This window comes from Salmo salar, chromosome 03 (genome assembly GCF_965601325.2).
Source record: "Salmo salar chromosome 03, fSalSal1, whole genome shotgun sequence".
NCBI classification, from domain to species: Eukaryota; Metazoa; Chordata; class Actinopteri; order Salmoniformes; family Salmonidae; genus Salmo; species Salmo salar.
Window position 1 is genome coordinate 104,762,501 of NC_138293.1, and position 22,500 is coordinate 104,785,000.

At 44.3% G+C, this 22,500-nt stretch overlaps 2 protein-coding genes across 2 annotated transcripts in view; both read left to right on the forward strand.

The window, feature by feature from the left end:
- LOC123736106 (uncharacterized) overlaps positions 1-1,699 on the forward strand; it is a 51,399-nt gene extending 49,700 nt beyond the window's left edge. Inside the window, exon 5 of the mRNA XM_082973149.1 lies at positions 1,592-1,699. Coding sequence (XP_082829275.1) covers positions 1,592-1,699 — 108 coding nt within the window. The remainder of the gene's footprint in view (positions 1-1,591) is intronic.
- Positions 1,700-3,555: 1,856 nt separating this feature from the next.
- The window catches only part of LOC123731885 (caskin-1), a 74,262-nt gene continuing 55,317 nt past the window's right edge, over positions 3,556-22,500 (forward strand). Inside the window, exons 1-5 of the mRNA XM_082973007.1 lie at positions 3,556-3,686; positions 8,102-8,210; positions 11,062-11,170; positions 13,808-13,902; positions 14,569-14,686. Of these exons, the coding sequence (XP_082829133.1) occupies positions 3,583-3,686; positions 8,102-8,210; positions 11,062-11,170; positions 13,808-13,902; positions 14,569-14,686 (535 nt within the window). The 5' untranslated portion in view covers positions 3,556-3,582. The remainder of the gene's footprint in view (positions 3,687-8,101; positions 8,211-11,061; positions 11,171-13,807; positions 13,903-14,568; positions 14,687-22,500) is intronic.

Here is a 22,500-nt window from a genome sequence, read left to right on the forward strand (position 1 = left end):
GGGCAGGTAGCCTAGTGGTTAGAGTGGAGGGGCGGCAGGTAGCCTAGTGGTTAGAGTGGAGGGGCGGCAGGTAGCCTAGTGGTTAGAGTGGAGGGGAGGCAGGTAGCCTAGTGGTTAGAGGGGGGAGGCAGGTAGCCTAGTGGTTAGAGTGGAGGGGCGGCAGGTAGCCTAGTGGTTAGAGTGGAGGGGCGGCAGGTAGCCTAGTGGTTAGAGTGGAGGGGCGGCAGGTAGCCTAGTGGTTAGAGTGGAGGAACGGCAGGTAGCCTAGTGGTTAGAGTGGAGGGACGGCAGGTAGCCTAGTGGTTAGAGGGGAGGGACGGCAGGTAGCCTAGTGGTTAGAGTAGATGGGCGGCAGGTAGCCTAGTGGTTAGAGTGGAGGGGCGGCAGGAAGCCTAGTGGTTAGAGTGGAGGGGCAGCAGGTAGTCTAGTGGTTAGAGTGGAGGGACGGCAGGTAGCCTAGTGGTTAGAGTGGAGGGACGGCAGGTAGCCTAGTGGTTAGAGTGGAGGGGCGGCAGGTAGTCTAGTGGTTAGAGAGGAGGGGCGGCAGGTAGCCTAGTGGTTAGAGTGGAGGGGCGGCAGGTAGCCTAGTGGTTAGAGTGGAGGGATGGCAGGTAGCCTAGTGGTTAGAGTAGAGGGGCGGCAGGTAGCCTAGTGGTTAGAGTGGAGGGGCGGCAGGTAGCCTAGTGGTTAGAGGGGGAGGCAGGTAGCCTAGTGGTTAGAGTGGAGGGATGGCAGGTAGCCTAGTGGTTAGAGTGGAGGGGCGGCAGGTAGCCTAGTGGTTAGAGTGGAGGGGCGGCAGGAAACCTAGTGGTTAGAGTGGAGGGGCAGCAGGTAGTCTAGTGGTTAGAGTGGAGGGACGGCAGGTAGCCTAGTGGTTAGAGTGGAGGGACGGCAGGTAGCCTAGTGGTTAGAGTGGAGGGGCGGCAGGTAGCCTAGTGGTTAGAGAGGAGGGGCGGCAGGTAGCCTAGTGGTTAGAGTGGAGGGGCGGCAGGTAGCCTAGTGGTTAGAGTGGAGGGATGGCAGGTAGCCTAGTGGTTAGAGTAGAGGGGCGGCAGGTAGCCTAGTGGTTAGAGGGGGAGGCAGGTAGCCTAGTGGTTAGAGTGGAGGGATGGCAGGTAGCCTAGTGGTTAGAGTGGAGGGATGGCAGGTAGCCTAGTGGTTAGAGTAGAGGGGCGGCAGGTAGCCCAGTGGTTAGAGTGGAGGGACGGCAGGGTAGCCTAGTGGGTAGAGTGGAGGGGCGGCAGGTAGCCTAGTGGTTAGAGTGGAGGGACGGCAGAGTAGCCTAGTGGTAACCTCAAAGGTTGTTGGATCAAATCCCTCGAGCTGACAAGGTTAAAATAAACAAAATCTGTTGTTCTGCCCCTGAACAAGGCAGTTAACCCACTGATCCCCCAGTAGGCCGTCATTGTAAATAAGAATTTGTTCTTTAACCAACTTGCCCTAGTTAAATTAAAGTTTAAGCTGAAGGCTAATCTCCTTGTTGTTATTGTTATTGTTGTTGTCGTTGTCGTTGTCGTTGTTGTTGTTGTCGTTGTTGTTGTTGTCGTTGTCGTTGTTGTTGTTGTTATTGTTATTGTTGTTGTTCCCCCAGTCTGAGATGTTGCTCCAGCATCAGTCTAATCCGTGTATAGTGGACAACGCAGGAAAGACTCCTCTCGATCTGGCCTGTGAGTTCGGCAGGGTCGGGGTGAGTATCTGACTGCCTGTACTACGGTGTGTGTGTGTGTGTGTGTGTGTGTGTGTGTGTGTGTGTGTGTGTGTGTGTGTGTGTGTGTGTGTGTGTGTGTGTGTGTGTGTGGTTAAAACTACTAGCCTTGGGATAACAGGCTAGGTTAAAACTACTAGCCTTGGGATAACGGGCTAGGTTAAAACTACTAGCCTTGGGATAACGGGCTAGGTTAAAACGACTAGCCTTGAGCTAACGGACTTGGTTAAAACTACTAGCTTTGGGTTAACGGGCTAGGTAAAACTACTAGCCTTGGGAGAGCAGGTTAAAACGAATAGCCTTGGGCTAGCAAGCTTGGTTAAAACTATTAGTCTTGGGCTAGCAGGCTAGGTTAAAACTAAAGCCTTGGGATAGCAGGCTAGGTTAAAACTAAAGCCTTGGGCTAGCAGGCTAGGTTAAAACTACTAGCCTTGGGATAGCTGGCTTGGTTAAAACTAAAGCCTTGGGATAGCAGGCTATGTTAAAACTAATAGCCTTGGGATAGCAGGCTAGGTTAAAACTAATAGCCTTGGGATAGCAGGCTAGGTTAAACTAATAGCCTTGGGATAGCAGGCTAGGTTAAACTAATAGCCTTGGGATAGCAGGCTAGGTTAAACTAATAGCCTTGGGATAGCAGGCTAGGTTAAAACTAATAGCCTTGGGATAGCAGGCTAGGTTAAAACTAATAGCCTTGGGCTAGCAGGCTAGGTTAAAACTACTAGCCTTGGGCTAGCAGGCTAGGTTAAACTAATAGCCTTGGGATAGCAGGCTAGGTTAAACTAATAGCCTTGGGATAGCAGGCTAGGTTAAAACTACTAGGCTTGGGCTAGCAGGCTAGGTTAAAACTACTAGCCTTGGGCTAGCAGGCTAGGTTAAAACTAATAGCCTTGGGCTAGCAGGCTAGGTTAAAACTACTAGCCTTGGGCTAGCAAGCTAGGTTAAAACTACTAGCCTTGGGCTAGCAAGCTAGGTTAAAACTACTAGCCTTGGGATAGCAGGCTAGGTTAAAACTAAAGCCTTGGGCTAGCAGGCTAGGTTAAAACTACTAGCCTTGGGCTAGCAGGCTAGGTTAAAACTAATAGCCTTGGGATAGCAGGCTAGGTTAAAACTAATAGCCTTGGGATAGCAGGCTAGGTTAAAACTAATAGCCTTGGGCTAGCAAGCTAGGTTAAAACTACTAGCCTTGGGCTAACAGGTTAAAACTACTAGCCTTGGACTAGCAGGCTTGGTTAAAACTACTAGCCTTGGGCTAGCAAGCTAGGTTAAAACTACTAGCCTTGGGATAGCAGGCTAGGTTAAAACTAAAGCCTTGGGCTAGCAGGCTAGGTTAAAACTAATAGCCTTGGGATAGCAGGCTAGGTTAATTTCCATCCATGTCCATGATTAATATGCAACTAGCACACTACCAGAAAATGTTACCTTGTGATGGCCGGTGTGTGTAGGTGGTCCAGCCCCTCCTCAACAGTAACGTGTGTGTGTGTGTGTGTGTGTGTGTGTGTGTGTGTGTGTGTGTGTGTGTGTGTGTGTGTGTAGGTGGTCCAGCTACTCCTCAACAGTAACGTGTGTGTGTGTGTGTGTGTGTGTGTGTGTGTGTGTGTGTGTGTGTGTGTGTGTGTGTGTGTGTGTGTGTGTGTGTGTAGGTGGTCCAGCTACTCCTCAACAGTAACATGTGTGTGTGTGTGTGTGTGTGTGTGTGTGTGTGTGTGTGTGTGTGTGTGTGTGTGTGTGTGTGTGTGTGTGTGTGTGTGTGTGTAGGTGGTCCAGCTACTCCTCAACAGTAACGTGTGTGTGTGTGTGTGTGTGTGTGTGTGTGTGTGTGTGTGTGTGTGTGTGTGTGTGTGTGTGTGTAGGTGGTCCAGCTACTCCTCAACAGTAACATGTGTGTTGCTCTGCTGGAACTGAAACCAGGAGATTCCACTGACCCCAATGGGACCTCTCCTCTACACCTGGCAGCCAAGAACGGACACATAGACATCATCAGGTAACTCTCTCACTCTCTCACTCCTTCCTTCCTTCCTTCCTTCCTTCCTTCCTTCCTTCCTTCCTTCCTTCCTTCCTTCCTTCCTTCCTTCCTCTCTCTTTCTCTCTCTCTTCTTCCTTCCTTCCTTCCTTCCTTCCTTCCTCACTCTTTCTCTCTCTCTCTCTCTCCTTCCTTCCTCTCTCTCTCTCTCCTTCCTTCCTCTCTCTCTCTCTCCTTCCTCTCTCTTTCTCTCCTTCCTTCCTCTCTTTCTCTCTCTCTCTCCTTCCTTCCTTCCTCTCTTTCTCTTTCTCTCTCCTTCCTTCCTTCCTTCCTCTCTCTCTTTCTCTTTCTCTCTTCTTCCTTCCTTCCTCTCTCTCTCTCTCCTTCCTTCCTCTCTCTTTCTCTCCTTCCTTCCTCTCTCTTTCTCTCCTTCCTTCCTCTCTCTCTCTCCTTCCTTCCTTCCTCTCTTTCTCTTTCTCTCTCTTTCTCTCCTTCCTTCCTTCCTTCCTTCCTTCCTTCCTTCCTTCCTTCCTTCCTTCCTTCCTTCCTTCCTTCCTCTCTCTCTCTCTTTCTCTCTCTCCCTCCTTCCTTCCTTCCTCTCTCTCTCTCTCTCTCTCTATATCGGTCACATCAATAAATAACCCAGCCTTATATGGTCGTACTATAATTACACTATTTACTGGGCCAGATGGTTAACCATGTTAAGGTATATTGATAGTTGGAGTTTAGTATTTACTGGGCCAGATGGTTAACCATGTTAAGGTATATTGATAGTTCTAGTTTAGTATTTATTGGGCCAGATGGTTAACCATGTTAAGGTATATTGATAGTTGGAGTTTAGTATTTATTGGGCCAGATGGTTAACCATGTTAAGGTATATTGATAGTTCTAGTTTAGTATTTATTGGGCCAGATGGTTAACCATGTTAAGGTATATTGATAGTTGGAGTTTAGTATTTACTGGGCCAGATGGTTAACCATGTTAAGGTATATTGATAGTTCTAGTTTAGTATTTATTGGGCCAGATGGTTAACCATGTTAAGGTATATTGATAGTTGGAGTTTAGTATTTATTGGGCCAGATGGTTAACCATGTTAAGGTATATTGATAGTTCTAGTTTAGTATTTACTGGGCCAGATGGTTAACCATGTTAAGGTATATTGATAGTTCTAGTTTAGTATTTATTGGGCCAGATGGTTAACCATGTTAAGGTATATTGATAGTTCTAGTTTAGTATTTATTGGGCCAGATGGTTAACCATGTTAAGGTATATTGATAGTTCTAGTTTAGTATTTATTGGGCCAGATGGTTAACCATGTTAAGGTATATTGATAGTTCTAGTTTAGTATTTATTGGGCCAGATGGTTAACCATGTTAAGGTATATTGATAGTTGGAGTTTAGTATTTACTGGGCCAGATGGTTAACCATGTTAAGGTATATTGATAGTTCTAGTTTAGTATTTACTGGGCCAGATGGTTAACCATGTTAAGGTATATTGATAGTTCTAGTTTAGTATTTACTGGGCCAGATGGTTAACCATGTTAAGGTATATTGATAGTTCTAGTTTAGTATTTATTGGGCCAGATGGTTAACCATGTTAAGGTATATTGATAGTTCTAGTTTAGTATTTACTGGGCCAGATGGTTAACCATGTTAAGGTATATTGATAGTTCTAGTTTAGTATTTATTGGGCCAGATGGTTAACCATGTTAAGGTATATTGATAGTTCTAGTTTAGTATTTACTGGGCCAGATGGTTAACCATGTTAAGGTATATTGATAGTTGGAGTTTAGTATTTATTGGGCCAGATGGTTAACCATGTTAAGGTATATTGATAGTTCTAGTTTAGTATTTACTGGGCCAGATGGTTAACCATGTTAAGGTATATTGATAGTTCTAGTTTAGTATTTATTGGGCCAGATGGTTAACCATGTTAAGGTATATTGATAGTTCTAGTTTAGTATTTACTGGGCCAGATGGTTAACCATGTTAAGGTATATTGATAGTTCTAGTTTAGTATTTATTGGGCCAGATGGTTAACCATGTTAAGGTATATTGATAGTTCTAGTTTAGTATTTATTGGGCCAGATGGTTAACCATGTTAAGGTATATTGATAGTTGGAGTTTAGTATTTATTGGGCCAGATGGTTAACCATGTTAAGGTATATTGATAGTTCTAGTTTAGTATTTATTGGGCCAGATGGTTAACCATGTTAAGGTATATTGATAGTTCTAGTTTAGTATTTATTGGGCCAGATGGTTAACCATGTTAAGGTATATTGATAGTTGGAGTTTAGTATTTATTGGGCCAGATGGTTAACCATGTTAAGGTATATTGATAGTTCTAGTTTAGTATTTATTGGGCCAGATGGTTAACCATGTTAAGGTATATTGATAGTTCTAGTTTAGTATTTATTGGGCCAGATGGTTAACCATGTTAAGGTATATTGATAGTTGGAGTTTAGTATTTACTGGGCCAGATGGTTAACCATGTTAAGGTATATTGATAGTTCTAGTTTAGTATTTATTGGGCCAGATGGTTAACCATGTTAAGGTATATTGATAGTTCTAGTTTAGTATTTATTGGGCCAGATGGTTAACCATGTTAAGGTATATTGATAGTTGGAGTTTAGTATTTATTGGGCCAGATGGTTAACCATGTTAAGGTATATTGATAGTTCTAGTTTAGTATTTATTGGGCCAGATGGTTTACCATGTTAAGGTATATTGATAGTTCTAGTTTAGTATTTATTGGGCCAGATGGTTAACCATGTTAAGGTATATTGATAGTTGGAGTTTAGTATTTATTGGGCCAGATGGTTAACCATGTTAAGGTATATTGATAGTTCTAGTTTAGTATTTATTGGGCCAGATGGTTAACCATGTTAAGGTATATTGATAGTTCTAGTTTAGTATTTATTGGGCCAGATGGTTAACCATGTTAAGGTATATTGATAGTTCTAGTTTAGTATTTATTGGGCCAGATGGTTTACCATGTTAAGGTATATTGATAGTTCTAGTTTAGTATTTACTGGGCCAGATGGTTAACCATGTTAAGGTATATTGATAGTTCTAGTTTAGTATTTATTGGGCCAGATGGTTAACCATGTTAAGGTATATTGATAGTTCTAGTTTAGTATTTACTGGGCCAGATGGTTAACCATGTTAAGGTATATTGATAGTTGGAGTTTAGTATTTATTGGGCCAGATGGTTAACCATGTTAAGGTATATTGATAGTTCTAGTTTAGTATTTACTGGGCCAGATGGTTAACCATGTTAAGGTATATTGATAGTTCTAGTTTAGTATTTATTGGGCCAGATGGTTAACCATGTTAAGGTATATTGATAGTTCTAGTTTAGTATTTACTGGGCCAGATGGTTAACCATGTTAAGGTATATTGATAGTTCTAGTTTAGTATTTATTGGGCCAGATGGTTAACCATGTTAAGGTATATTGATAGTTCTAGTTTAGTATTTATTGGGCCAGATGGTTAACCATGTTAAGGTATATTGATAGTTCTAGTTTAGTATTTATTGGGCCAGATGGTTAACCATGTTAAGGTATATTGATAGTTCTAGTTTAGTATTTATTGGGCCAGATGGTTAACCATGTTAAGGTATATTGATAGTTCTAGTTTAGTATTTATTGGGCCAGATGGTTAACCATGTTAAGGTATATTGATAGTTCTAGTTTAGTATTTATTGGGCCAGATGGTTAACCATGTTAAGGTATATTGATAGTTCTAGTTTAGTATTTACTGGGCCAGATGGTTAACCATGTTAAGGTATATTGATAGTTGGAGTTTAGTATTTATTGGGCCAGATGGTTAACCATGTTAAGGTATATTGATAGTTCTAGTTTAGTATTTATTGGGCCAGATGGTTAACCATGTTAAGGTATATTGATAGTTGGAGTTTAGTATTTATTGGGCCAGATGGTTAACCATGTTAAGGTATATTGATAGTTCTAGTTTAGTATTTATTGGGCCAGATGGTTAACCATGTTAAGGTATATTGATAGTTCTAGTTTAGTATTTATTGGGCCAGATGGCAAATGAAATGTGTTTCAGTTTGTGGCTGCGTGGTAATTATTTTTGTGTTTGGACAAATGTGCTCAAATCTGTCATGATGAACATATTTGAGCCAAATAAATGTATAAAACAATTATTTAAAAAAAAATCTGTGTGTTGTGTTGTGTTGTGTTTGTGTATGTTGTGTGTGTGTGTGTGTGTGTGTGTGTGTGTGTATGTTGTGTGTGTGTTGTGTGTGTGTGTGTGTATGTTGTGTGTGTGTATGTTGTGTGTGTGTGTGTATATGTTGTGTGTGTGTGTGTGTGTGTGTGTGTGTGTGTGTGTGTGTGTGTGTGTGTGTGTGTGTGTGTGTGTGTGTGTGTGTGTGTGTGTGTGTGTGTGTGTGTGTGTGTTGTTGTCCCCAGGCTGTTGATCCAGTCTGGCATAGACATCAACAGACAGACCAAGGCTGGCACGGCCCTGCATGAAGCAGCTCTCTGTGGGAAGACTGAGGCTGTTCGCCTCCTGCTGGATGTAAGAGGAACTACAACTAACCCTTAATCATTAACCCCTGACCCCTTAGCCCTTACCCCTAATCCCTGACCCCTAATCCCTGACCCCTAATCCCTGCATGAGGCAGAGCTCTGTGGGAAGGCATGAGGGCTGTACGCCCCCTGCTGGATGTAAGAGGAATTACAACTCATACAAGATCGTTCCCTTAGCAGGCAGCAGTCCAACACTAACTAACCCGATGTGACCTTGATTCGTTCCCTTAGCAGGCAGCAGTCCAACACTAACTAACCCGATGTGACCTTGATTCGTTCCCTTGGCAGGCAGCAGTCCAACACTAACTAACCCGATGTGGCCTTAATTCGTTCCCTTAGCAGGCAGCAGTCCAACACTAACTAACCCGATGTGGCATTGATTCGTTCCCTTAGCAGGCTGCAGTCCAACACTAACTAACCCGATGTGGCCTTGATTCGTTCCCTTTCTCAGAATGAACTCTCTTTTAAACACCTCAACAGTTCAGCCTCACTTCTGCCTTATTTCTGTAAATGTGACACTAATGCAGGGTTATAACCAGGGTAGAGGGCACTAGTGCAGGGTTATAACCAGGGTAGAGGGATCTAGTGCAGGGTTATAACCAGGGTAGAGGGCACTAGTGCAGGGTTATAACCAGGGTAGGGGAACTAGTGCAGGGTTATAACCAGGGTAGAGGGCACTAGTGCAGGGTTATAACCAGGGTAGAGAGCACTAGTGCAGGGTTATAACCAGGGTAGGGGCCCTAGTGCAGGGTTATAACCAGGGTAGAGGAAATAGTGCAGGGTTATAACCAGGGTAGGGGAACTAGTGCAGGGTTATAACCAGGGTAGGGGCACTGGTGCAGGGTTATAACCAGGGTAGAGGGCACTAGTGCAGGGTTATAACCAGGGTAGGGGAACTAGTGCAGGGTTATAACCAGGGTAGGGGGACTAGTGCAGGGTTATAACCAGGGTAGAGGAAATAGTGCAGGGTTATAACCAGGGTAGAGGTACTAGTGCAGGGTTATAACCAGGGTAGGGATACTAGTGCAGGGTTATAACCAGGGTAGAGGGCTCTAGTGCAGGGTTATAACCAGGGTAGAGGCACTAGTGCAGGGTTATAACCAGGGTAGAGGTACTAGTGCAGGGTTATAACCAGGGTAGAGCCACTAGTGCAGGGTTATAACCAGGGTAGAGGGACTAGTGAAGGGTTATAACCAGGGTAGAGGGACTTGTGAAGGGTTATAACCAGGGTAGAGGCACTAGTGAAGGGTTATAACCAGGGTAGGGGGACTAGTGCAGGGTTATAACCAGGGTAGAGGGCTCTAGTGCGGGGTTATAACCAGGGTAGAGGGCTCTAGTGCAGGGTTATAACCAGGGTAGAGGGCTCTAGTGCAGGGTTATAACCAGGGTAGAGGGACTTGTGAAGGGTTATAACCAGGGTAGAGGCACTAGTGAAGGGTTATAACCAGGGTAGAGGGACTTGTGAAGGGTTATAACCAGGGTAGAGGCACTAGTGAAGGGTTATAACCAGGGTAGGGGAACTAGTGCAGGGTTATAACCAGGGTAGAGGGACTAGTGAAGTGTTATAACCAGGGTAGGGGTACTAGTGCAGGTTTATAACCAGGGTAGAGGAACTAGTGCAGGGTTATAACCAGGGTAGAGGGCACTAGTGCAGGGTTATAACCAGGGTAGAGGGTACTAGTGCAGGGTTATAACCAGGGTACGGGCACTAGTGCAGGGTTATAACCAGGGTAGAGGCACGAGTGAAGGGTTATAACCAGGGTAGGGGCACTAGTGCAGGTTTATAACCAGGGTAGAGGGCACTAGTGCAGGGTTATAACCAGGGTAGGGAAACTAGTGCAGGGTTATAACCAGGGTAGAGGGCACTAGTGCAGGGTTATAACCAGGGTAGAGGTACTAGTACAGGGTTATAACCAGGGTAGAGCCACTAGTGCAGGGTTATAACCAGGGTAGAGGGCTCTAGTGCGGGGTTATAACCAGGGTAGAGGGCACTAGTGCAGGGTTATAACCAGGGTAGAGGGCTCTAGTGCGGGGTTATAACCAGGGTAGAGGGCTCTAGTGCAGGGTTATAACCAGGGTAGAGGGCACTAGTGCAGGGTTATAACCAGGGTAGAGGTTACTAGTGCAGGGTTATAACCAGGGTAGGGGCACTAGTGCAGAGTTATAACCAGGGTAGAGGGACTAGTGAAGGGTTATAACCAGGGTAGAGGCACTAGTGCAGGGTTATAACCAGGGTAGTCGACCGTTCCATTTAAATTTCGGTCGATTCAGAAAGTATACCAAATTTAATCCCACGTTGAAAACAATAGGGAACTGCAGTGTACTTCCTGAATCGACTGTAATTGACGTGTAATTGATCCCGACCCTGGTCGTTATAGAAGCCGTAACCCTGAGCCTTGACTTCCTGTGCAGGGTTATAACCAGGGTAGGTGGTCGTTATGGAAGCCGTAACCCTGAGCCTTGTCCCTACAGAGTGGAATCAACACAGTGTACTTCCTGTGCAGGGTTATAACCAGGGTAGGTGGTGGTTATAGAAGCCGTAACCCTGAGCCTTGTCCCTACAGAGTGGAATCAACACAGTGTACTTCCTGTGCAGGGTTATAACCAGGGTAGGTGGTGGTTATAGAAGCCGTAACCCTGAGCCGTGTCCCTACAGAGTGGAATCAACACAGTGTACTTCCTGTGCAGGGTTATAACCAGGGTAGGTGGTGGTTATAGAAGCCGTAACGCTGAGCCGTGTCCCTACAGAGTGGAATCAACACAGTGTACTTCCTGTGCAGGGTTATAACCAGGGTAGGTGGTGGTTATAGAAGCCGTAACGCTGAGCCTTGTCCCTACAGAGTGGAATCAACGCAGCGGTGAGAAACACCTACAGCCAAACAGCCCTGGATATCGTTTACCAGTTCTCTGCTTCACAGGCCAGCCGGGAGATCAAACAGCTACTCAGAGGTACAGGGGGGGATGTGTGTGTGTGTGTGTGTTTCTGTGTGTGTTTCTGTGTGTGTGTGTGTGTTTCTGTGTGTGTGTGTGTGTGTGTTTCTGTGTGTCTGTGTGTGTGTCTGTGTGTGTGTGTGTGTGTGTGTGTGTGTGTGTGTGTGTGTGTGTGTGTGTGTGTTTCAAATTTCAAATAAAATAAAATTTATTTTTATATAGCCCTTCGTACATCAGCTGATATTCTCAAAGTGCTGTACAGAAACCCAGCCTAAAACCCCAAACAGCAAGCAAAGCATGTGAAAGAAGCACGGTGGCTAGGAAAAACTCCCTAGGAAAAACTCCCTAGAAAGGCCAAAAACCTAGGAAGAAACCTAGAGAGGAACCAGGCTATGAGGGGTGGCCAGTCCTCTTCTGGCTGTGCAGGGTGGATATTATAACAGAACATGGTCAAAATGTTAAAATGTTAAAATGTTCATAAATGACCAGCATGGTCAAATAATAATAATCATAGTAGTTGTCGAGGGTGCAACAAGCACGTCCGGTGAACAGGTCAGGGTTCCATAGCCGCAGGCAGAACAGTTGAAACTGGAGCAGCAGCACGGCCAGGTGGACTGGGGACAGCAAGGAGTCATCATACCAGGTAGTCCTGAGGCATGGTCCTAGGGCTCAGGTCCTCCGAGAGAAAGACAGAAAGAGAGAAAGAGAGAATTAGAGAGAGCATATTTAAATACACACAGGACACCGGATAAGACAAGAGAAATACTCCAGATGTAACAGACTGACCCTAGCCCCCCGACACATAAACTACTGCAGCATAAATACTGGAGGCTGAGACAGGAGGGATCAGAAGACACTGTGGCCCCATCCGATGATACCCCCGGACAGGGCCAAACAGGCAGGATATAACCCCACCCACTTTGCCAAAGCACAGCCCCCACACCACTAGAGGGATGTCTCCAACCACCAACTTACCGTCCTAAGACAAGGCCGAGTATAGCCCACAACGATCTCCGCCATGGCACAACCCAAGGGGGGGGCGCCAACCCAGACAGGAAGACCACGTCAGTGACTCAACCCACTCAAGTGACGCACCCCTCCCATGGACGGCATGGAAGAACACCAATAAGCCAGTGACTCAGCCCCTGTAATAGGGTTAGAGGCAGAGAATCCCAGTGGAAAGAGGGGAACCGGCAAGGCAGAGACAGCAAGGGCGGTTCGTTGCTCCAGCCTTTCCGTTCACCTTCACACTCCTGGGCCAGACTATACTTAATCATAGGACCTACTGAAGAGATAAGTCTTCAGTAAAGACTTAAAGGTTGAGACTGAGTCTGCGTCTCTCACATTGGTAGGCAGACCATTCCATAAAAATGGAGCTCTATAGGAGAAAGCCCTACCTCCAGCCGTTTGCTTAGAAATTCTAGGGACAATTAGGAGGCCTGCGTCTTGTGACCGTAGCGTACGTGTAGGTATGTACGGCAGGACCAAATCGGAAAGATAGGTAGGAGCAAGCCCATGTAATGCTTTGTAGGTTAGCAGTAAAACCTTGAAATCAGCCCTCGCCTTAACAGGAAGCCAGTGTAGGGAGGCTAGCACTGGAGTAATATGATCAAATTTTTTGGTTCTAGTCAGGATTCAAGCAGCCGTATTTAGCACTAACTGAAGTTTATTTAGTGCTTTATCCGGGTAGCCGGAAAGTAGAGCATTGCAGTAGTCCAGCCTAGAAGTAACAAAAGCATGGATACATTTTTCTGCGTCATTTTTGGACAGAAAATTTCTGATTTTTGCAATGTTACGTAGATGGAAAAAAGCTGTCCTTGAAACAGTCTTGATATGTTCTTCAAAAGAGAGATCAGGGTCCAGAGTAACGCCGAGGTCCTTCACAGTTTTATTTGAGACGACTGTACAGCCATCAAGATTCATTGTCAGATTCAACAGAAGATCTCTTTGTTTCTTGGGACCTAGAACAAGCATCTCTGTTTTGTCCGAGTTTAAAAGTAGAAAGTTTGCAGCCATCCACTTCTTTATGTCTGAAACACAGGCTTCTAGCGAGGGCAATTCTGGGGCTTCACCATGTTTCATTGAAATGTACAGCTGTGTGTCGTCCGCATAGCAGTGAAATTTAACATTATGTTTTCGAATGACATCCCCAAGAGGTAAAATATATAGTGAAAACAATAGTGGTCCTAAAACGGAACCTTGAGGAACACCGAAATTTACAATTGATTTGTCAGAGGACAAACCATTCACAGAGATTAGATATCTTTCCGACAGATAAGATCTATGTGTGTGTGTGTGTGTGTGTGTGTGTGTGCATGCCTGAGTGTCCCTGTGTGTGTGTGTGTGTGTGTGTGTGTGCGCGGTGTGTGTGTGTGTGTGTGTGTGTGTGTGTGTGTGTGTGTAAGTGCGGTGTGTGTGTGCGTGTAAGTGCGGTGTGTGTAAGTGCAGTGTGTGTGTGTGTGTGTGCCTGTGTGTGTGTGTGTGTAAGTTCGGGGTGTATGTGTGTATATGTGTGTGTGTGTGTGTGTGTGTGTGTGTGTGTGTGTGTGTGTGTGTGTGTGTGTGTGTGTGTGTGTGTGTGTGTGTGTGTGTGTGTGTGTGTGTGTGTGTGTGTGTTGTCTCCCCAGAGATATTAAAGCAGCATGTCTCTCTCAGATGCCTCAGCAGCCCTCCAGGTCAGGGCCTTAAAGGATTACTGCAACAACTACGACCTGACCAGCCTCAACATCAAGGCTGGAGACGTCATCACGGTAGACACACACACACACACACACACACACACACACACACACACACACACACACACACACACACACACACACACACACACACACACACACACACACACACACACACACACACGGCCCTGAGTCAGAGTGTACAGGAGATAACAGGAACAGGTAGAGAAGGATAGATACAGAAGATAAGAGGTACAGTTAGAGAAGGATATATACAGGGGATAACAGGAACAGGTAGAGAAGGATAGATACAGGAGATAAGAGGTACAGTTAGAGAAGGATATATACAGGGGATAACAGGAACAGGTAGAGAAGGATAGATACAGGAGATAAGAGGTACAGTTAGAGAAGGATATATACAGGGGATAACAGGAACAGGTAGAGAAGGATAGATACAGGAGATAACAGGAACAGTTAGAGAAGGATAGAGGATAGATACAGAAGATAACAGGAACAATTAGAGAAGGATAGATACAGGAACAGAGTGGATAACAGGAACAGTTAGAGAAGGATAGAGGATAGATACAGGAGATAACAGGAACAATTATCTCTGTTTATTCTATTCTACTGTTCTCTGTTTATTCTATTCTACTGTTCTCTGTTCATTCTATTCTGCTGTTCTCTGTTTATTCTATTCTACTCTGCTATGTTGAATGTATTACTTGTTCTCTCTGGCAGGTTCTCGAGCAGCATGTTGATGGGCGCTGGAAGGGCTGTATCCATGACAACCGTACAGGAAATGACCGCGTGGGCTACTTCCCTTCTACGATAGTGGAGGTCATCAACAAGAGAACAGGTGAGTATTTGTGTCTGTGTGTGTGCGGGTTCTTTTGTATTCTCGGGAATTATCCTTTAACCTGCGGTACAGCCCTGTTAGAGTCCTTTAACCTGCGGTACAGCCCTGTTAGAGTCCTTTAACCTGCGGTACAGCCCCGTTAGAGTCCTTTAACCTGCGGTACAGCCCTGTTAGAGTCCTTTAACCTGCGGTACAGCCCCGTTAGAGTCCTTTAACCTGCGGTACAGCCCTGTTAGAGTCCTTTAACCTGCGGTACAGCCCTGTTAGAGTCCTTTAACCTGCGGTACAGCCCTGTTAGAGTCCTTTAACCTGCGGTACAGCCCTGTTAGAGTCCTTTAACCTGCGGTACAGCCCTGTTAACCTGCGGTACAGCCCTGTTAGAGTCCTTTAACCTGCAGTACAGCCCTGTTAGAGTCCTTTAACCTGCAGTACAGCCCTGTTAGAGTCCTTTAACCTGCGGTACAGCCCTGTTAGAGTCCTTTAACCTGCGGTACAGCCCTGTTAGAGTCCTTTAACCTGCGGTACAGCCCCGTTAGAGTCCTTTAACCTGCGGTACAGCCCTGTTAGAGTCCTTTAACCTGCGGTACAGCCCCGTTAGAGTCCTTTAACCTGCGGTACAGCCCCGTTAGAGTCCTTTAACCTGCGGTACAGCCCTGTTAGAGTCCTTTAACCTGCGGTACAGCCCTGTTAGAGTCCTTTAACCTGCGGTAAAGCCCTGTTAGAGTCCTTTAACCTGCGGTACGGCCCCGTTAGAGTCCTTTAACCTGCGGTACGGCCCCGTTAGAGTCCTTTAACCTGCGGTACGGCCCCGTTAGAGTCCTTTAACCTGCGGTACGGCCCAGTTAGAGTCCTTTAACCTGCGGTACGGCCCCGTTAGAGTCCTTTAACCTGCGGTACGGCCCCGTTAGAGTCCTTTAACCTGCGGTACGGCCCCGTTAGAGTCCTTTAACCTGCGGTACAGCCCTGTTAGAGTCCTTTAACCTGCGGTACAGCCCCGTTAGAGTCCTTTAACCTGCGGTACAGCCCTGTTAGAGTCCTTTAACCTGCGGTACAGCCCCGTTAGAGTCCTTTAACCTGCGGTACAGCCCTGTTAGAGTCCTTTAACCTGCGGTACAGCCCTGTTAGAGTCCTTTAACCTGCGGTACAGCCCTGTTAGAGTCCTTTAACCTGCGGTACAGCCCTGTTAGAGTCCTTTAACCTGCGGTACAGCCCTGTTAACCTGCAGTACAGCCCTGTTAGAGTCCTTTAACCTGCGGTACAGCCCTGTTAGAGTCCTTTAACCTGCACTACAGCAGCGTGTGTGTCAGTGTTAGAGGGGATAGAGAGATGTTTCCTGCCTGTTGGGAGGGTCTCCAACTCAGCATGCCCAGACTGGGGCGGAGGGGAGGAGGGAGAGAGAGAGAGAGAGAGAGAGAGAGAGAGAGAGAGAGAGGAGAGAGAAGCCTTGCCCGTCTGCAGCAGAAGGGCTACATAGCTAACCCTTTACTTACCCTAATTTTCCTAACCTTAATCTAATTATCCTAACCTGAACCTAATTATCCTAACCTGCTGCATACGCTCTTCTTACCTTCACCAAATTATCCTAACCTGAACCAAATTATCCTAACCTGAACTTAATTATCCTAACCTGAACCTAATTATCCTAACCTTAACCTAATTATCCTAACCTGAACCTAATTATCCTAACCTGAACCTAATTATCCTAACCTTAACCTAATTATCCTAAACTTAACCTAATTATCCTAACCTCAACCTAATTATCCTAACCTTAACCTAATTATCCTGAACTTAACCTAATTATCCTAACCTTAACCTAATTATCCTAACCTGAACCTAATTATCCTAACCTGAACCTAATTATTCTAACCTGGACCTAATTATCCTAACCTGAACCTAATTATTCTAACCTGGACCTAATTATCCTAACCTGAACCTAATAATCCTAACCTTAACCAGTGGAGGCTGCTGATTGGACAACGGTTCATTATAATGGCTGGAACTGAGATAAAATGGAATGGAATCGAACCCCCTGGACACCATATGTTGGATGTATTTGCTACCGTTCCACTGATCCAGCTCCAGTCATTACCCTGAGCCCCTTCCTCCCCAATTAAGGTGCCACCAACCTCCTGTGCCTGACCTCCATCTAATGAAAAAGGAAAATCAGCCTGCTAGTCTACTGCTGACTGGACCATGTGACTAGGTGCTGTTCCTCGACTGAACCAGTAGAGGGAGCACTGAGTTCAATACAGGAAGAGTGACTGAGTCTATAACAGCTCTATCTATCTACCAGCTGCACTGAGTTCAATACAGGAAGGGAGGAGTCTATAACAGCTCTATCTATCTACCAGTTCAATACAGGAAGGGAGGAGTCTATAACAGCTCTATCTATCTACCAGCTCAATACAGGAAGGGAGGAGTCTATAACAGCTCTATCTATCTACCAGCTCAATACAGGAAGGGAGGAGTCTATAACAGCTCTATCTATCTACCAGCTCAATACAGGAAGAGTGACTGAGTCTATAACAGCTCTATCTATCTACCAGCTCAATACAGGAAGGGAGGAGTCTATAACAGCTCTATCTACCTACCAGCTGCACTGAGTTCAATACAGGAAGGGAGGAGTCTATAACAGCTCTATCTATCTACCAGCTCAATACAGGAAGAGTGACTGAGTCTATAACAGCTCTATCTATCTACCAGCTCAATACAGGAAGGGTGACTGAGTCCAATACAGCTCTATCTACCTACCAGCTCAATACAGGAAGGGTGACTGAGTCTATAACAGCTCTATCTATCTACCAGCTCAATACAGGAAGGGTGACTGAGTCTATAACAGCTCTATCTATCTACCAGCTCAATACAGGAAGGGAGGAGTCTATAAGAGCTCTATCTATCTACGAGTTCAATACAGGAAGGGTGACTGAGTCCAATACAGCTCTATCTATCTACCAGCTCAATACAGGAAGGGTGACTGAGTCTATAACAGCTCTATCTATCTACCAGCTCAATACAGGAAGGGAGGAGTCTATTGCAGCTCTATCTATCTACCAGCTCAATACAGGAAGGGTGACTGAGTCTATAACAGCTCTATCTATCTACCAGCTCAATACAGGAAGGGTGGCTGAGTCCAATACAGCTCTATCTATCTACCAGCTCAATACAGGAAGAGTGACTGAGTCTATAACAGCTCTAGCTATCTACCAGCTCAATACAGGAAGGGTGACTGAGTCTATAACAGCTCTATCTATCTACCAGCTCAATACAGGAAGGGTGACTGAGTCCAATACAGCTCTATCTATCTACCAGCTCAATACAGGAAGGGAGGAGTCTATAACAGCTCTATCTATCTACCAGCTGCACTGAGTTCAATACAGGAAGGGAGGAGTCTATAACAGCTCTATCTATCTACCAGCTCAATACAGGAAGGGTGACTGAGTCCAATACAGCTCTATCTATCTACCAGCTCAATACAGGAAGGGAGGAGTCTATAACAGCTCTATCTATCTACCAGCTGCACTGAGTTCAATACAGGAAGGGAGGAGTCTATAACAGCTCTATCTATCTACCAGCTCAATACAGGAAGGGTGACTGAGTCCAATACAGCTCTATCTATCTACCAGCTTGTAGTTGTAGGTATCAGTCCATCTCCAGGTCACCAGAGTGTAGAGCGTCGGTGATGTAGGTGTAGAGACAGTCTGTATCGTGGAGGTTTATGGAGTTTACCGTAAACGACCTCCTGACCTCTAGAGGGCGTCGCCACGCTGTTCATCCATACATCAGGTCAGAGCTACACACCATCTAACCTACCTGGCGGTGTCATATCTATACCTGGTGGTGTCATATCTACACCTGGTGGTGTCATATCTATATCTAGTGGTGTCATATCTATACCTAGTGATGTCATATCTATACCTGGTGGTGTCATATCTATACCTGGTGGTGTCATATCTATACCTAGTGGTGTCATATCTATACCTGGTGGTGTCATACCTAGTGGTGTCATACCTAGTGGTGTCATATCTAGTGGTGTCATATCTATACCTAGTGGTGTCATATCTATACCTAGTGGTGTCATATCTATACCTAGTGGTGTCATATCTAGTGGTGTCATATCTACACCTGGTGGTGTCATATCGAGTGGTGTCATTTCTACACCTGGTGGTGTCATATCTATATCTAGTGGTGTCATATCTATACCTAGTGGTGTCATATCTAGTGGTGTCATATCTATATCTAGTGGTGTCATATCTAGTGGTGTCATATCTACACCTAGTGGTGTCATATCTATCCCTAGTGGTGTTATATCTAGTGGTGTCATATCTATATCTAGTGGTGTCATATCTATATCTAGTGGTGTCATATCTATACCTAGTGGTGTCATATCTATACCTAGTGGTGTCATATCTATACCTAGTGGTGTCATATCTATACCCAGTGGTGTCATATCTATATCTAGTGGTGTCATATCTATATCTAGTGGTGTCATACCTAGTGGTGTCATATCTATACCTAGTGGTGTCATATCTATACCTAGTGGTGTCATATCTATACCTAGTGGTGTCATATCTATACCCAGTGGTGTCATATCTATACCCAGTGGTGTCATATCTATATCTAGTGGTGTCATATCTAGTGGTGTCATATCTATATCTAGTGGTGTCATATATAGTGGTGTCATATCTATATCTAGTGGTGTCATATCTATACCTAGTGGTGTCATATCTATATCTAGTGGTGTCATACCTAGTGGTGTCATATCTATACCTAGTGGTGTCATATCTATACCTAGTGGTGTCATATCTATACCTAGTGGTGTCATATCTATACCCAGTGGTGTCATATCTATACCCAGTGGTGTCATATCTATATCTAGTGGTGTCATATCTAGTGGTGTCATATCTATACCTAGTGGTGTCATATCTAGTGGTGTCATATCTATCCCTAGTGGTGTCATATCTATACCCAGTGGTGTCATATCCAGTGGTGTCATATCTATACCCAGTGGTGTCATATCTATACCTAGTGGTGTCATATCTAGTGGTGTTATATCTATCCCTAGTGGTGTCATATCTATCCCTAGTGGTGTCATATCTATCTCTAGTGGTGTCATATCTATATCTAGTGGTGTCATATCTAGTGGTGTCATATCTACACCTAGTGGTGTCATATCTATCCCTAGTGGTGTTATATCTAGTGGTGTCATATCTATATCTAGTGGTGTCATATAATATCTAGTGGTGTCATATCTATACCTAGTGGTGTCATATCTATACCTAGTGGTGTCATATCTATACCCAGTGGTGTCATATCTATACCCAGTGGTGTCATATCTATATCTAGTGGTGTCATATCTATATCTAGTGGTGTCATATCTATATCTAGTGGTGTCATACCTAGTGGTGTCATATCTATACCTAGTGGTGTCATATCTATACCTAGTGGTGTCATATCTATACCTAGTGGTGTCATATCTATACCCAGTGGTGTCATATCTATACCCAGTGGTGTCATATCTATATCTAGTGGTGTCATATCTAGTGGTGTCATATCTATATCTAGTGGTGTCATATCTAGTGGTGTCATATCTATATCTAGTGGTGTCATATCTATACCTAGTGGTGTCATATCTATATCTAGTGGTGTCATACCTAGTGGTGTCATATCTATACCTAGTGGTGTCATATCTATACCTAGTGGTGTCATATCTATACCTAGTGGTGTCATATCTATACCCAGTGGTGTCATATCTATATCTAGTGGTGTCATATCTAGTGGTGTCATATCTATACCTAGTGGTGTCATATCTAGTGGTGTCATATCTATCCCTAGTGGTGTCATATCTATACCCAGTGGTGTCATATCCAGTGGTGTCATATCTATACCCAGTGGTGTCATATCTATACCTAGTGGTGTCATATCTAGTGGTGTCATATCTATCCCTAGTGGTGTCATATCTATCCCTAGTGGTGTCATATCTATCTCTAGTGGTGTCATATCTATATCTAGTGGTGTCATATCTAGTGGTGTCATATCTACACCTAGTGGTGTCATATCTATCCCTAGTGGTGTCATATATATATATCTAGTGGTGTCATATCTACACCTAGTGGTGTCATATCTACACCTAGTGGTGTTATATCTATACCTAGTGGTGTCATATCTATACCTAGTGGTGTCATATCTAGTGGTGTCATATCTACACCTGGTGGTGTCATATCTAGTGGTGTCATATCTACACCTGGTGGTGTCATATCTATATCTAGTGGTGTCATATCTATACCTAGTGGTGTCATATCTAGTGGTGTCATATCTATATCTAGTGGTGTCATATCTAGTGGTGTCATATCTACACCTAGTGGTGTCATATCTATCCCTAGTGGTGTTATATCTAGTGGTGTCATATCTATATCTAGTGGTGTCATATCTATATCTAGTGGTGTCATATCTATACCTAGTGGTGTCATATCTATACCTAGTGGTGTCATATCTATACCTAGTGGTGTCATATCTATACCCAGTGGTGTCATATCTATATCTAGTGGTGTCATATCTATATCTAGTGGTGTCATATCTATATCTAGTGGTGTCATACCTAGTGGTGTCATATCTATACCTAGTGGTGTCATATCTATACCTAATGGTGTCATATCTATACGTAGTGGTGTCATAGCTATACCCAGTGGTGTCATATCTATATCTAGTGGTGTCATATCTAGTGGTGTCATATCTATATCTAGTGGTGTCATATCTAGTGGTGTCATATCTATATCTAGTGGTGTCATATCTATACCTAGTGGTGTCATATCTACACCTAGTGGTGTCATATCTATACCTAGTGGTGTCATATCTATACCTAGTGGTGTCATATCTATACCTAGTGGTGTCATATCTATACCTAGTGGTGTCATATCTATACCTAGTGGTGTCATATCTAGTGGTGTCATATCTACACCTGGTGGTGTCATATATAGTGGTGTCATATCTACACCTGGTGGTGTCATATCTATATCTAGTGGTGTCATATCTATACCTAGTGGTGTCATATCTAGTGGTGTCATATCTATATCTAGTGGTGTCATATCTAGTGGTGTCATATCTACACCTAGTGGTGTCATATCTATCCCTAGTGGTGTTATATCTAGTGGTGTCATATCTATATCTAGTGGTGTCATATCTATATCTAGTGGTGTCATATCTATACCTAGTGGTGTCATATCTATACCTAGTGGTGTCATATCTATACCTAGTGGTGTCATATCTATACCCAGTGGTGTCATATCTATATCTAGTGGTGTCATATCTATATCTAGTGGTGTCATATCTATATCTAGTGGTGTCATACCTAGTGGTGTCATATCTATACCTAGTGGTGTCATATCTATACCTAGTGGTGTCATATCTATACCTAGTGGTGTCATATCTATACCCAGTGGTGTCATATCTATATCTAGTGGTGTCATATCTAGTGGTGTCATATCTATATCTAGTGGTGTCATATCTAGTGGTGTCATATCTATATCTAGTGGTGTCATATCTATACCTAGTGGTGTCATATCTATATCTAGTGGTGTCATACCTAGTGGTGTCATATCTATACCTAGTGGTGTCATATCTATACCTAGTGGTGTCATATCTATACCCAGTGGTGTCATATCTATACCCAGTGGTGTCATATCTATATCTAGTGGTGTCATATCTAGTCGTGTCATATCTATACCTAGTGGTGTCATATCTAGTGGTGTCATATCTATCCCTAGTGGTGTCATATCTATACCCAGTGGTGTCATATCCAGTGGTGTCATATCTATACC